Source organism: Elaeis guineensis, chromosome 8 (genome assembly GCF_000442705.2).
Source record: "Elaeis guineensis isolate ETL-2024a chromosome 8, EG11, whole genome shotgun sequence".
In the NCBI taxonomy this organism is placed as follows: Eukaryota; Viridiplantae; Streptophyta; class Magnoliopsida; order Arecales; family Arecaceae; genus Elaeis; species Elaeis guineensis.
Window position 1 is genome coordinate 20,543,077 of NC_026000.2, and position 11,885 is coordinate 20,554,961.

Here is an 11,885-nt window from a genome sequence, read left to right on the forward strand (position 1 = left end):
GAGCATCTCGTCTTAAAAAAAGTCTTTCTACTTGTCTCAACCAAAGGTCAACGCAAAGCTTTGCCAACATAGGATTCAGCGGCTTACTTAGGCAATGGGCCAAGCTTGAGGACATTTTCTAAACTGGGCTCGAGTTTGAATCAAGCTTGAGCAACTGATTTAGATGACCAGCTGGGGGCCTTAGCAACTTGGTATTTTCTTGGCTCGCTTTCACCCCAATATGAGCATCAGTATGTCAAGTTTCCAAAATTGCATGCTTAGGCTAAATTTATTTTCCGAGAAGTATTAAAAATGAATAATATCCATGCATGAATAGTGATACGTACGCAGGTGAGGACACGAACAGAGACAGCGACAGGCACAGGCACAGAAGGAGAACAAAAATAAGGAGAAACTAAAACACGTGATCCTTTTTGTCGGTAATACATGGCATAAACCTTCATGGTTTTGTTTTCAGAGGATAACCAGACGATCCACGCAGGACAATTAAGCATCCAGGAACCTGGTAGCTACATCGGATCCAATCCAAACCCGATCTAATTATAAGACAAAATGTTCCCCACCTTCATCGACACAACAACAGCAACAACAAAAACATTCAATTCACCTTAAACTTGGAAAGCTCCGCAACCATCTCGTCCACATCCCCACGCGAGCTTCCCCCCTCTTTTACCGCCGCCAATGCTTTCCGACTCAGCTCTTTCACTCGGTCCCTTGACTCCTTCCCCGACTCGCCCAGCGATTCCGCCACGACTCGGGCTACCTCGTCCGGGTCCGGCACCGCGTCCGCGCCGTCGCAGAGCGCCACTCCGACGCCGGCCTCCTCCACCACCAGCTTTGCGTTCATGAACTGGTCCGCCCCCATCGGCCACGTCAGCATCGCCACACCGGCCGCCACCGCCTCCAGCACCGAGTTCCATCCGCAGTGAGTCAAAAACGCCGCCACCGCCCGGTGCCCCAGGATCGCCACCTGCGGGGCCCATTCCCGCACCACCAGCCCCCGCCCCGCCACCCGTCCCTCGAAGCCCACCGGCACCGCCGTCTCCCCCCTCGCGCACCAGACGAACCTCTCCCCGCTCCGCTCCAGCCCCGCCGCCAGCGCCTCCGCCTGCGGTGGCGCCAGGACACGCTGGCTCCCGAAGCTCACCAGCACCACCGAATCATCTGGGCACCTGTCCAGCCATTCCATGATCTCGCAAGCGACGGCCGAGCTCGTCCCACCGCGCTCCGCGGGGCCGTCTGGCGGCGCGAGGGGCCCCACCGCCCAGACCCGGGCGGTCCCTAGATCTTTCCGGAGGTCGTCCAGATAGACCATCTCCAGGTCGGAGAAGGTGTTGAAGACGAATCCCCAGCTAGCAATGTTGGATAAAAATCCCTCCTTTATGAACTCCGAGATCGGTTCCCCTTGTTTGTAAGTCCGGTAGAGCATGGAGAGATGGCGCCAGGGGAAAACAGGGGAACTGGGGATTTCCGGGAAGGAGATGGGGCAATCGGGATCGTCAAGATTGGATCTTTGAGGCATCCGGCGCCAGAGGACATGGGAAACGGCGATGGTGAGGGCGCCGGAGGGGGAGAAGGTAAGGCGGGGGACGCCCAACTCGGCGGCGAGGTCGGTGGTCCAGCCAAGGAAGAAGTCGGAGATGATGGCAGTGGGGGGGTGGGGAGTGGATCGTGCCCAGCGGAGGAGGGGATCGTGGAGGCCGGCGAGGGCGTGGATGAGGGGTCGGAAGAAGACGGGTTGGAGGTCCTTGGAGTTCTCCAGACCCGGGGGGAGGGCTGGGTAATCGGGAAAGGGGAGGACTAGGGGGACGATGGCGGGGGAGCGGGCGAGAAGGGGGTCGAGGAGGGGGCGGTTCTTGGTAGTGACGGCGACGGTGACGGCAACGTGGGCGTGGGAGGAGAGGAGGTGAGCAAGGTCGAGGAGGGAGAGCATGTGCCCTTGGGCCGGGTATGGGATGACCAGCACGTGGGACCCAAGGAACTCCGCGATCGCCATGGATGACTACCTTCCTCTCGTCTTCCTATCTCCTTGAGGTGAAGAGAGACATAAATATGGCTTCACTAGGCGACGGGTTTGGGAATGGACGGGGGAAGTGCGATGGGCATGAGTACAGTCAAAGCGGCTGGCCTTGTTTTTTTCTAAGTAACAGTGGACTGTGCATTTAAATTTAAATCATAAAAATTAATATATTAAAATTTTTCAAAATAATAGTAGATCGGATAAAATTTCTATAACCAGATTGATGGAAGAAATTATGATCGAATATATTTTAAAAATATTCATCAAAAAATAAATGACCATATGCATTTACGTATGTATATTAAAATACTATAAAAAGAGAGATAGATAAACTCTAAGATATTTGAACAGTTTAGATAAATATCATATTACTGTATCTTTCTTGATGGATGTTTCAATATGCATGCATATGGCAGATGATGATGATCTAATCATAATTTTTTTCATGATCGATCTGATTATAAAAAATTTTTCTTAACCGACTGATCATTTAACTTATTTAAAATTTATTTAACTAATTTAAAACATGCTTAGTTTATTTCTTTCATGTTTGACCTAATCCAATTAGCCTATTTAATTTATTTTAATTTATTTAATCTATTTAAACCTATTAAATATATTAAATCTACTTGATCTGTTAAATAAACGAATTATGTAAATTAAATCAAATTATTTATTTAATAAATAAATTAAATTTAAATCTAAATTTTTGATCTATTGAATAAATAAACCGAGTTTGAATTGACGAATGGCCGATCTAGTCCACATCTAACTCAACCCCCGTTCAATCCGATCCAATCAGATTACCATCTATATAGCTATTCTTATAGCCTGAAAAATGTAATAAAAATTACTATGTTCTAAACCTATTTGGTTTTCGAAATATCTAAATATGTTTTCATCTTTGTATACTAATGATGAGTTACCTAACTTATCTCAGTCGGTTTAAAAGTTGAGCATAGTGGCTGTCAAATGGAAGACAACAACCAGCCAAATTGATATGCTTAAAGTGCTATTTGAATGGAGCCCATGCATGTCTTTGGAACGAGGCATTGATCCGCATGGAATACGATTCCACATTAGCGCCCTGATAATCCAACCATTGGAGGGCCTGCCTTACAACCAAACTAGCTGAGATGCCGTAGGCTGGAAGTCATCAATGGGAGCATGATATACGTGCTAGCCCAACACCTTCAGCTGTTACGAGTTCCCGAAATTCATATGAGCGGGCGACCACGAGCGGCCGCTTATATTCAAAGTTGGTGGTCAGAATCTAATTGAAGAGAAATTATTAGATGGACTCGTTCTATCGTTGATAAAGTCAATAAAAAATTTATACATCATTTGATTCTTCATTAATTACTAATCATTATTGATCATGATCGGCAATCAAATCCCATCAAAGACTTTACCTACAGTAGATCTAATAATTTCTCCTAATTAGGAGAGAGTGACATTGAGAGTGGTTTTGAGAGAAGAACTTGTTACCTATATTGTATGCACTATGTGGTCGTATATACAGCCAATAATAACTGCTAGTTTTTATAGATATGATTTATTAAATATATGTTTTGATGCATCGTAGGAACGAGCAGCTAGTGCATGTAGCACAGCAAAAATTTCTCCTTGGAGAGGAGAAATTATTCCATGAATTAGGGCCATTGGACCAATCGAAATCTCGAAGCAAATGTACAGTGGAAGATGAGCATCTTTAATTTGATCTTGAATTATTTAAATGTATGAAGGTAATTTGGTGAGTGATTATTGGACTAATCCATCTAACCTGGTCCATCTAATATTTAGATCTTGTTTGGAATTGCTATTAACAGTAGAACTTTTGAAATTTTTAAAAGTAGAGTTTTTGAGAAGTAGAACCTCTGAAAATAGAGTTTTTATAAAAAACTATTTGTTATTTGGTAATCACATTTATAATGTACTTTAAAATTTAAATATATATTTGATAATTAAAATAAAAAAAATATTTTTGGTATAATAAAATGATGATAAAAGATATTGCATAGTATTATATAGTAGAGAATAATATAATATAATAAAATATTATTATACTATATAATATTATTATCATAAAATATAACATAATATTATAATATAATGTAATATTATTATAATTATAATATAATTTATAATGTAATTAGTTATAATCTAATGAATTAATAGATTATATTATATTATATTATTATTAAAATATTATTATGTTATATTGTATCATTATAATATTATAATATATTATATTTTTATAATATAAATATTATTATATTTCTAAATATTATTTTAATGTATAATATTAGTATCATATAATGTAATATAATATAATGAAATATAATATAATGAAATATAATCTCTAATAATAAATTATAATATAACAGATTATATTATATTATTATAATATAACAATATTATATTATTAATAAATATTATAATATTAAATTATATTTTAATAATATAATAATACTATAATAGATTATATTATATATTTTTAATAAATAATAATATTAATTTATTATTATATTATATTATATTATATTATATTATATTATATTTATAGTATAATAATATAATATAATATAATTATGAAGTTTATTAGTGGATATTTTTGTTATTAAAAAAAATTATTTAAATCAAAATAGTTTTTTGATATTAATCAAAAAATATTTTTAAAAAAAATTCAAAATAAATTTTTTTTCAAATAATTTTTTTAATTTTTTAATAAAAATAAAAAAAATAATTTTTTATCAAATATCACAGCATCATCTCTAAATATTTTTTTAAAATATTTTCTGGCATCCTTGAAGCTGAATCAAACGGGGCCTTGGACCTTCGAGAGGGATTTCACACGGTGGCGACGGATACGTCATGACCGGTGCAATTTAGAGACGTGTTTTTCGAGGATTTTTGTCAGAGATAAAGAGGTTGGTTCGATGGACGTTAGAATGCGCAACGCCACATCACCGCTGCGGCACGCTCGATTGTGGCATCGAGTGATTGCCTTGACTCGGACCATGTTATGCCAGTTGGGGACCTGGAGGGGGATTAGTAAAAGCAATATCAGATTACAAGCTTTAGATTTAAGAGATGGCAAGTCGCAGCATAGCCCGAAAAGAGATTGGGAAAATGCGCAGAAAAGGAGAGGAAAAATAGCTCCGTGCGTAACACGCATTTGACCATCCGCATTTCTCCCTTATATATATATATATATATTTTTTTTTTTTTTCCCCCCATCTTGCGGTTCCTTCCCCATCCCCCGTTTTACGTCTCAACCATAAGATAGAAGATTCAGGTCTTTCTTCTGACAATTTATTTATTATTTATTTATACAATTTTATGAAAAATCAAACATTTAAAATATTTTTAGTATCGTATGTGTCCAAAGTAAGGTGTGACCAAGATATCGAAGCAATGGAATGCAATTAAAATAATAAATTAATCTTTAATGGATTAGTATGTAGGCTATCTCCCAAATTTTACCCTGTCAGGAGATATGTTGGACAATTGGATGCTAGATAACTACTTCCTGAAATTTTGCTGTGTCAGGCATCATTAAATTCACAAAATAACACTGCCGTAGACCATGATTTCCGTTAAGAATTACAGTAGATCATATATTGAGAGAGGAGCTAACTTCTTGTGCTGTCTAATTGTTATTGGCACTTCTTAACATCCATTTCAATAGTTTTAGGCTATACTGAAGCATCATTATATTTAGGCTAACTCAACCAATTAGTACCCTCAATTATGTTTTTTAAAATTCAAAGATGACATTTTAACAAAATGATATGTGTTACAATAAAATGCAAAAATCCAATTAGCTGGCAATTTGATACATGTACAAGTCAGGGATTTTGACAACCAAAGAATTTTAAGGCTTATTCTTTTCCAGCACTTTGTACATGCACTCTGCAGAAAGAGTAATGCCAAAACTAAGTTTCTTTTAGATTTACCCTGAATGATAAATACTCTTTCACTTGGGATTGCAGGTGCATTTTTCTTGTTTCTCTCTTCAACAAAAAGAGAAAAGAGATGCCTAAATAAAGATAAGTGTGTTTAGTAAAGAGGTACATGTTTACAAATTTCTACTTATAATAGAATGCCCAGATTGGTGTCTGGCATTAATTTGGTAACGTGCTTTACAATATAGCAAAATATATATATATATATTTTGGTAAACATAGCAAAATATAATGTTTTTGATAATTGGCATTGAAACATTTTGATAGCTTCAGTGCATCCAAATGGTGAAATCTCAGAATTATTGGCCATTCATAAGAACAGGGTCCTAGCGACTGACATTTTACAAAAGATAAGCTGATAGATCCTACAATTTGTTGTTTTGGTCTCCAGGGTGAAGAAACAACATATCACCTTCTTCTCAAGTGCCCCATTGTAGGGCAACAAGGGGAGATTATGGACTAAGCTCTTTGTTTTTAATGAAGGATTGGATGAAATTAGCTTTCTAGGAAACAAGGATTGGCTAAGTTATATTTTACATTGGCTGAGTTTAATACAATAGTTTTGAGATTCACAGTTGGCTCTGTTATGTTTGTTTTCTTTTCTCCTCATTTTTCTTTCTTTTTCTGTTTCAATTTATAAGAAAACTGAACTTTTTTCTTTCTTTTTCTTTTTCTTTTTCTTTTCTTCTCTCTTTCTCCCTCTTTCAGGAGGGTGTAATGTTTCATGCTCTTAATGAATTTGGTCTCTGGCCCATTTTTTCTCAAAAAAAGAATTATTAGTTGGAATTTGAGAACTAACACATAAACAGAAGATTTTTTTTTTTTTTTGAAGAAAAAGAGAAGCAAGGATTGCCACCCATATTTATTGAAAAATATTAATTACAGAGAGATATTTACAGAGCAAAGCAAATCCTCCTCAACGACAGCGAGAAAAAGCTTCAAAAATTACAAAAAGTGGAAGTTACAAAACTGCACAGCGGCACGATGTAGACTCTTCCTCCATTTCCAGACTCATATTTCCACGCCTCTAAGCTTCTTTCCTAACATTCAAATATCTGCACACTGGTAGTATCCTTATTATGTTGATCGTAAGAAAAGACAAAGCAAACAAACCTAACAGAAGATCGATATAGGATCATGAGGATGAGTCAGCATGACAGCAACCAGTAATAAGAGAATTCAGTCCAAGATTCTTGATGGAGCAAAGAGTCTTCCAACCATGAAAGCACTGAAGAGCAGTCTGCAGAATAGGAAAAAAAAAAAATCTTTTTCTCTACAAAAATAATCTTGCATTCCGCTCCTTCCAGACTTCCATATTCATCTTTTTGATTTTCACCCAAGTTCTAGAAAGTCTACTCTCAGGACAAAAAAAGGGTCTTTGCAAAAGAAGTCTCCCTGCAAAGACATTTTTTTGTCCTAAGAGAAGAGTTTCTAGAACTTGGGTAAAAATCAAAAAGATGCACATGGAAGTCTAAATGAGTGTTAAAGTAGTCTGCCTCCTCTTTTAGACTTTGTTTTTACGTAGTCTTCCTCCTCTTTTAGACTTGGTTTTTAGGTAGTCTGCCTCCTTTTTGGTCTGCCTGCTTTGTGCGTCACACTTATGATCGATTGTAAACAAAGCACCCACCATTCATTCCATGGGTCAACTAAAACATATGACAAATAATCATGAGCACGAAGCAATTTATTTTGAACATATGGGGGTGTAACTTGCAATACAATTCCTCTGCTTTAATTGGAGATATGGGCTAGCTGCCTGCACTCCAGGCTGGACCTGTATAAATCTTGGATTTGCTCAGCCAAGTCATGGCCCAGTTAACAGCCATATATTGAAATAAAAACAGATAGAATTTTAATCTTGGAGGATAAAGTGTCATGAACATGCTTTATTTAAGTAGTCATTTGAATTCCTTTGCTTGTTCCAATGTTAAAAGAGACATTGTCATTGTTGCTTGGCATAGTAGCATTCCTCACTGCTTATTGGCTGAAGCTTGATAAGAAGATTTGCATCTTCACTATATCTTTCGAATACCCAACGAACCAATCATGCAAGGTCACAAATAGTATAAATTTTTCTTCCTATCTTTCTAATATTTAAGCAGTTGATCGTACCGAACAGGGATGCGACACAGTTGTTGCACCCCCATTCTAATTGGAGAGAACACTTTCTTGTTTGAATAGTGTTTCATCAAGTGTTTGACATGGATATGTCTTCTATCATTTTAATGAAAGGATTATTTGTGCTCCCACCATTATCCTCGAAGAAAGGAAGGTAAAAGGAAAAAGAATGCTTGATGGAATATTCCCAACAATTAATTTCTGTAGATAGGGATGCTGCTGTTCTTTGGACCAAAGGCTAGATTAAATTCCACAAATTCAGACTCTTGCATAATTGTAAATACATAATATTTAGTATTTGAGAAAGAGTTGAAAGGGGAAAGAGCCTCAAATCTTCCTTCAAACACAGCTGACATTTGATCTTTTAAGCCCCAATCGAATTGATGCACCAAGTACTTCTTGAAGCAGTAGTATATGGTAAATCCCTTGCTTCCTTGATAGCAGGAACTCAAATTCTTTTCATTTGTTTTAATGCTAAAAATTGCTATCCTCCACCTTTGTATCCAAGCAGTTTATTCTGATTTTTGTTGAATCAAAACCAAATAGCATGTACCAATTATAGTTACAGTGGTCAGAAAAGCAAAATTTGTTAAAAAGAAGAATGGACAGGACTAAGGTTTAACATGGAGGGAAGAACCATAGGTATCACCCTGTGTAAGATATCTATGTTTACAAACCCTAAACTCATTTCAAATGCATATTTATGTTCTGTAAATCCTAAATCCATGTTAAATATAGACTGTCTAAATATATGTAAATTCTCTGTTCTGCTATGAAGAATGATGAAGTAGCAGCTCAAAGAGGTTCATGTTCAAACTCATCTAAAATTTCAAGTCTAGTGTTGGAGACTTACCACACACTTCAAGCTCACTTTCGGCCAAAATTGTGCAATCTCAAAGGACGCTTCATTATAACCAAGACTTGGCTAAGGAGGCTTAGAGGCATTATTGAACAGCCTATGCCTAGGTTTCTATTATTGACCAACCAAAGAAGAAAAATCTCTAACCTAGGGCCTGTACATCTAACTAATGGTGGTATTAAGAAGTAGAAGAGCGGTCATCCTATCTAAAATATTGTTCATACACAAAGGGTTCCACATCAATATCCGATAAAGGAATATCATTGTTGATTGGAGATTTGAGTTGGGCCCTTGCTGCATAATCTTTAATTGTTCAACATGTAGAACACCTCAGTGCCTGTATCTTGATGTTTTTGCATATCAATTGTCTGAAATGGATCATGAGATCCCTGGAACGTTGATAATGTTTCTCCTGGTGGTAATCCCAAGCTACCATGAGTTTAGGATGTTACATGGGCTTGGGGGTATGTTGCGTCAGGATCCGGTACCATACGGTGCAGCAGGAAGATAAAAGAAATAAAATAAAAAATATAATACAAATATATGGATTGACCTCAAGCCTACCTTCACGGGACATGCAAACTTCACTATGAGAAAATAAAATAAAATCAATACAAGAGAAACTCACCACTCATCTCTTGTACAAAAGTCTCTCCAAATAAAATCCCAAAATCCTGACAAAAGCTCTTTGAAACCTCTATTGAAGCCTTTTTTGCACCTCCAAGACGTCACCAGCTTTCCAAGGCAACTGATGGCTCATCAATCAGAGTTTTATAGACTTCAGAAACTCCAAAACACTGTTACACTAGAAAATAGAGTCCCAATCAAACTTAGAATCACTCATGACCGTCCGATCGTGACCGACTTGCACCACAACCGTCCAATCACACACATCAGTGCCATCGATCACCTAATCATGCTCGAATTCATCTTCAGCCATCCGATCATGATCGGCTACGATCTGGACCGTTGGATCGTGCAGAAAACCATCTGACCCATGCATGGACCGTAATTTCGGTCCACACGGTCCCATGGACCACACAGCACCCTGCGGTCCACGGTGGACCACGCAGGGGCGCTGGGTCGCCTGCGCACACTGGGCCGACCCATGCGCATGCCCGCACTCTGGGAAACGCACGCCTGTGCGTGCGAGTCCCGACGACGCCACCGTCGGGCTACATCGGCTGGTGCCACCTCATGCATCATGCCATCTTCTCTCGCACATAACTTCACTGTCTGGACTCCATTTGGATTATTCTTGAACTCGTTGGACTCCGTTTTTCATTCTGGATCTCGTTGTGGGCTCAATATAGATCGAATCTTGAGACGTATTTTCTAACAATCTCCACCTCGACTCGATATTCGGCCTCCATCTATCTCTGAGAGCCTGTGATCCATCTCACCCCCACATCCTGGGGCATGCCTACTATCTCATGGATGGGCAAACGTGGGAGTCGAGCCAGACTATTCAATCCCACCTCCATCATGGGCTGTGTCCACTCTGACCAAAGACTTGCTTGGAGAAGTCTCCTATGGCAATAAAAATCTCATTCTGCAACGTCGCCTCTCATCCTCTCGAATCTTGCATCTCGTGCCTGATCTACCTTCACCTGGAGCTCCACCTCGCTCTGGGCTCCTCGTGGCTCCTGAAGCTCCATTTCGCACTGGACTCTCTGCTAGATAATAATATTCTCTCGTCCTCTTCTTTTCCTTCAGAATAATCCTATCGCTGTACAACACTTTTAGGATTTCTCTACCAGCTACCGTCCTGTAGTCTCTCGGATCTAGTCTGCTCAGTGAGATAAGATTTCATCTGAAATCGGATATGTATCGGACCTCTCCCAATCTCCTCACTGCACCATCATGTGTCCTCCAGCTGATCGTCTCGATGCCTCTGATCGCACAACTCGATCCATCCGACAGATAAACAGTGCTCTCACTGCTCTCTAGAGGATCAAATCGCTCTTCTCTACAACATACATGATAGATGCATGCAGAATCTAAAATCTACTGCTGGAAAAAAAGTAGATACCTCATCAGATATCTTCAAGGCATCACCCTCTGAGTCGCTACTGGCCATCGCTGCAGTAGCCCTCGTCCGATCCCTGAGTTGAGGACAATCTCTGGCTAAATGCCCTAACTTATCACACTGATAACATTTGGTCTTACTCAAGTCTCTCATCTTGGACTTGGACAGCCCTCACCATGATCTTCTGTCGCTTTGTCTGCCGCCTCTTGCTCCTCCAGAAATCATTAAAGTTGAGCTGCCACCACTTGAGCTCGAAGCTAGGTTCTCCCTCTTGAGAATCTTATTCTGGAGAATCATCATGGTAACCTCGTCCATCTTGGTGGTGCTCTTCTCCACTAGAAGAGCAGTCATCAAGGACTCATACGAAGGGAGAAATGATGCTAGCAAGACCAGCGCCCTGATTTTCTTCTCAACTTTCTCACCAGTGCTGAAGAGGTCGTTGAGAATCTTCTAGAAGTGGCTGAGATGCTTTCCTGCACACTCTGTCCCTCAGTCATCCGCAGCTGGTAAAACTGCCTCCAGAGGAAGAGAGTGTTGGTTAGAGACTTCGTCATGTACAACTTCTCGAGCTTCGACCACAACATCATCGAAAAAGTCTTGCTAAGCATATGAATCGCTACCTCATCTGTTGGTACAAGCAGATCGTACTCACCGCCTGCATCTGGAGCCGTCTTCAATCCTACACTTCCATGATAGTTGGCTTTTCATCACACAAGAGAGCATCGATCAACCCTTGCTGGATGAGCACGTTTTTTATCTTTGCCTGTCATAAGGAGAAATTACTCTTTCCATCAAATATGTTGATCTCTACCTTGATTGTGTTTGTCTTCTCCATCTTCTATCTCGATTACCACCGCTACAACCTACACTTTGGCACCACCTTATTCTGAT

General features: G+C 39.4%; 1 protein-coding gene across 1 annotated transcript; it reads right to left on the reverse strand.

The window, feature by feature from the left end:
- Window positions 1-384: 384 nt before the first annotated feature.
- Window positions 385-2,051, reverse strand: LOC105049912 (UDP-glycosyltransferase 89B2). Its single transcript, XM_010929695.4, has one exon. It carries the CDS (start codon window positions 1,994-1,996, stop codon window positions 599-601), a length of 1,398 nt encoding a protein of 465 aa, XP_010927997.1. The 5' UTR covers window positions 1,997-2,051; the 3' UTR covers window positions 385-598.
- Between the last annotated feature and the right edge of the window lie 9,834 nt (window positions 2,052-11,885).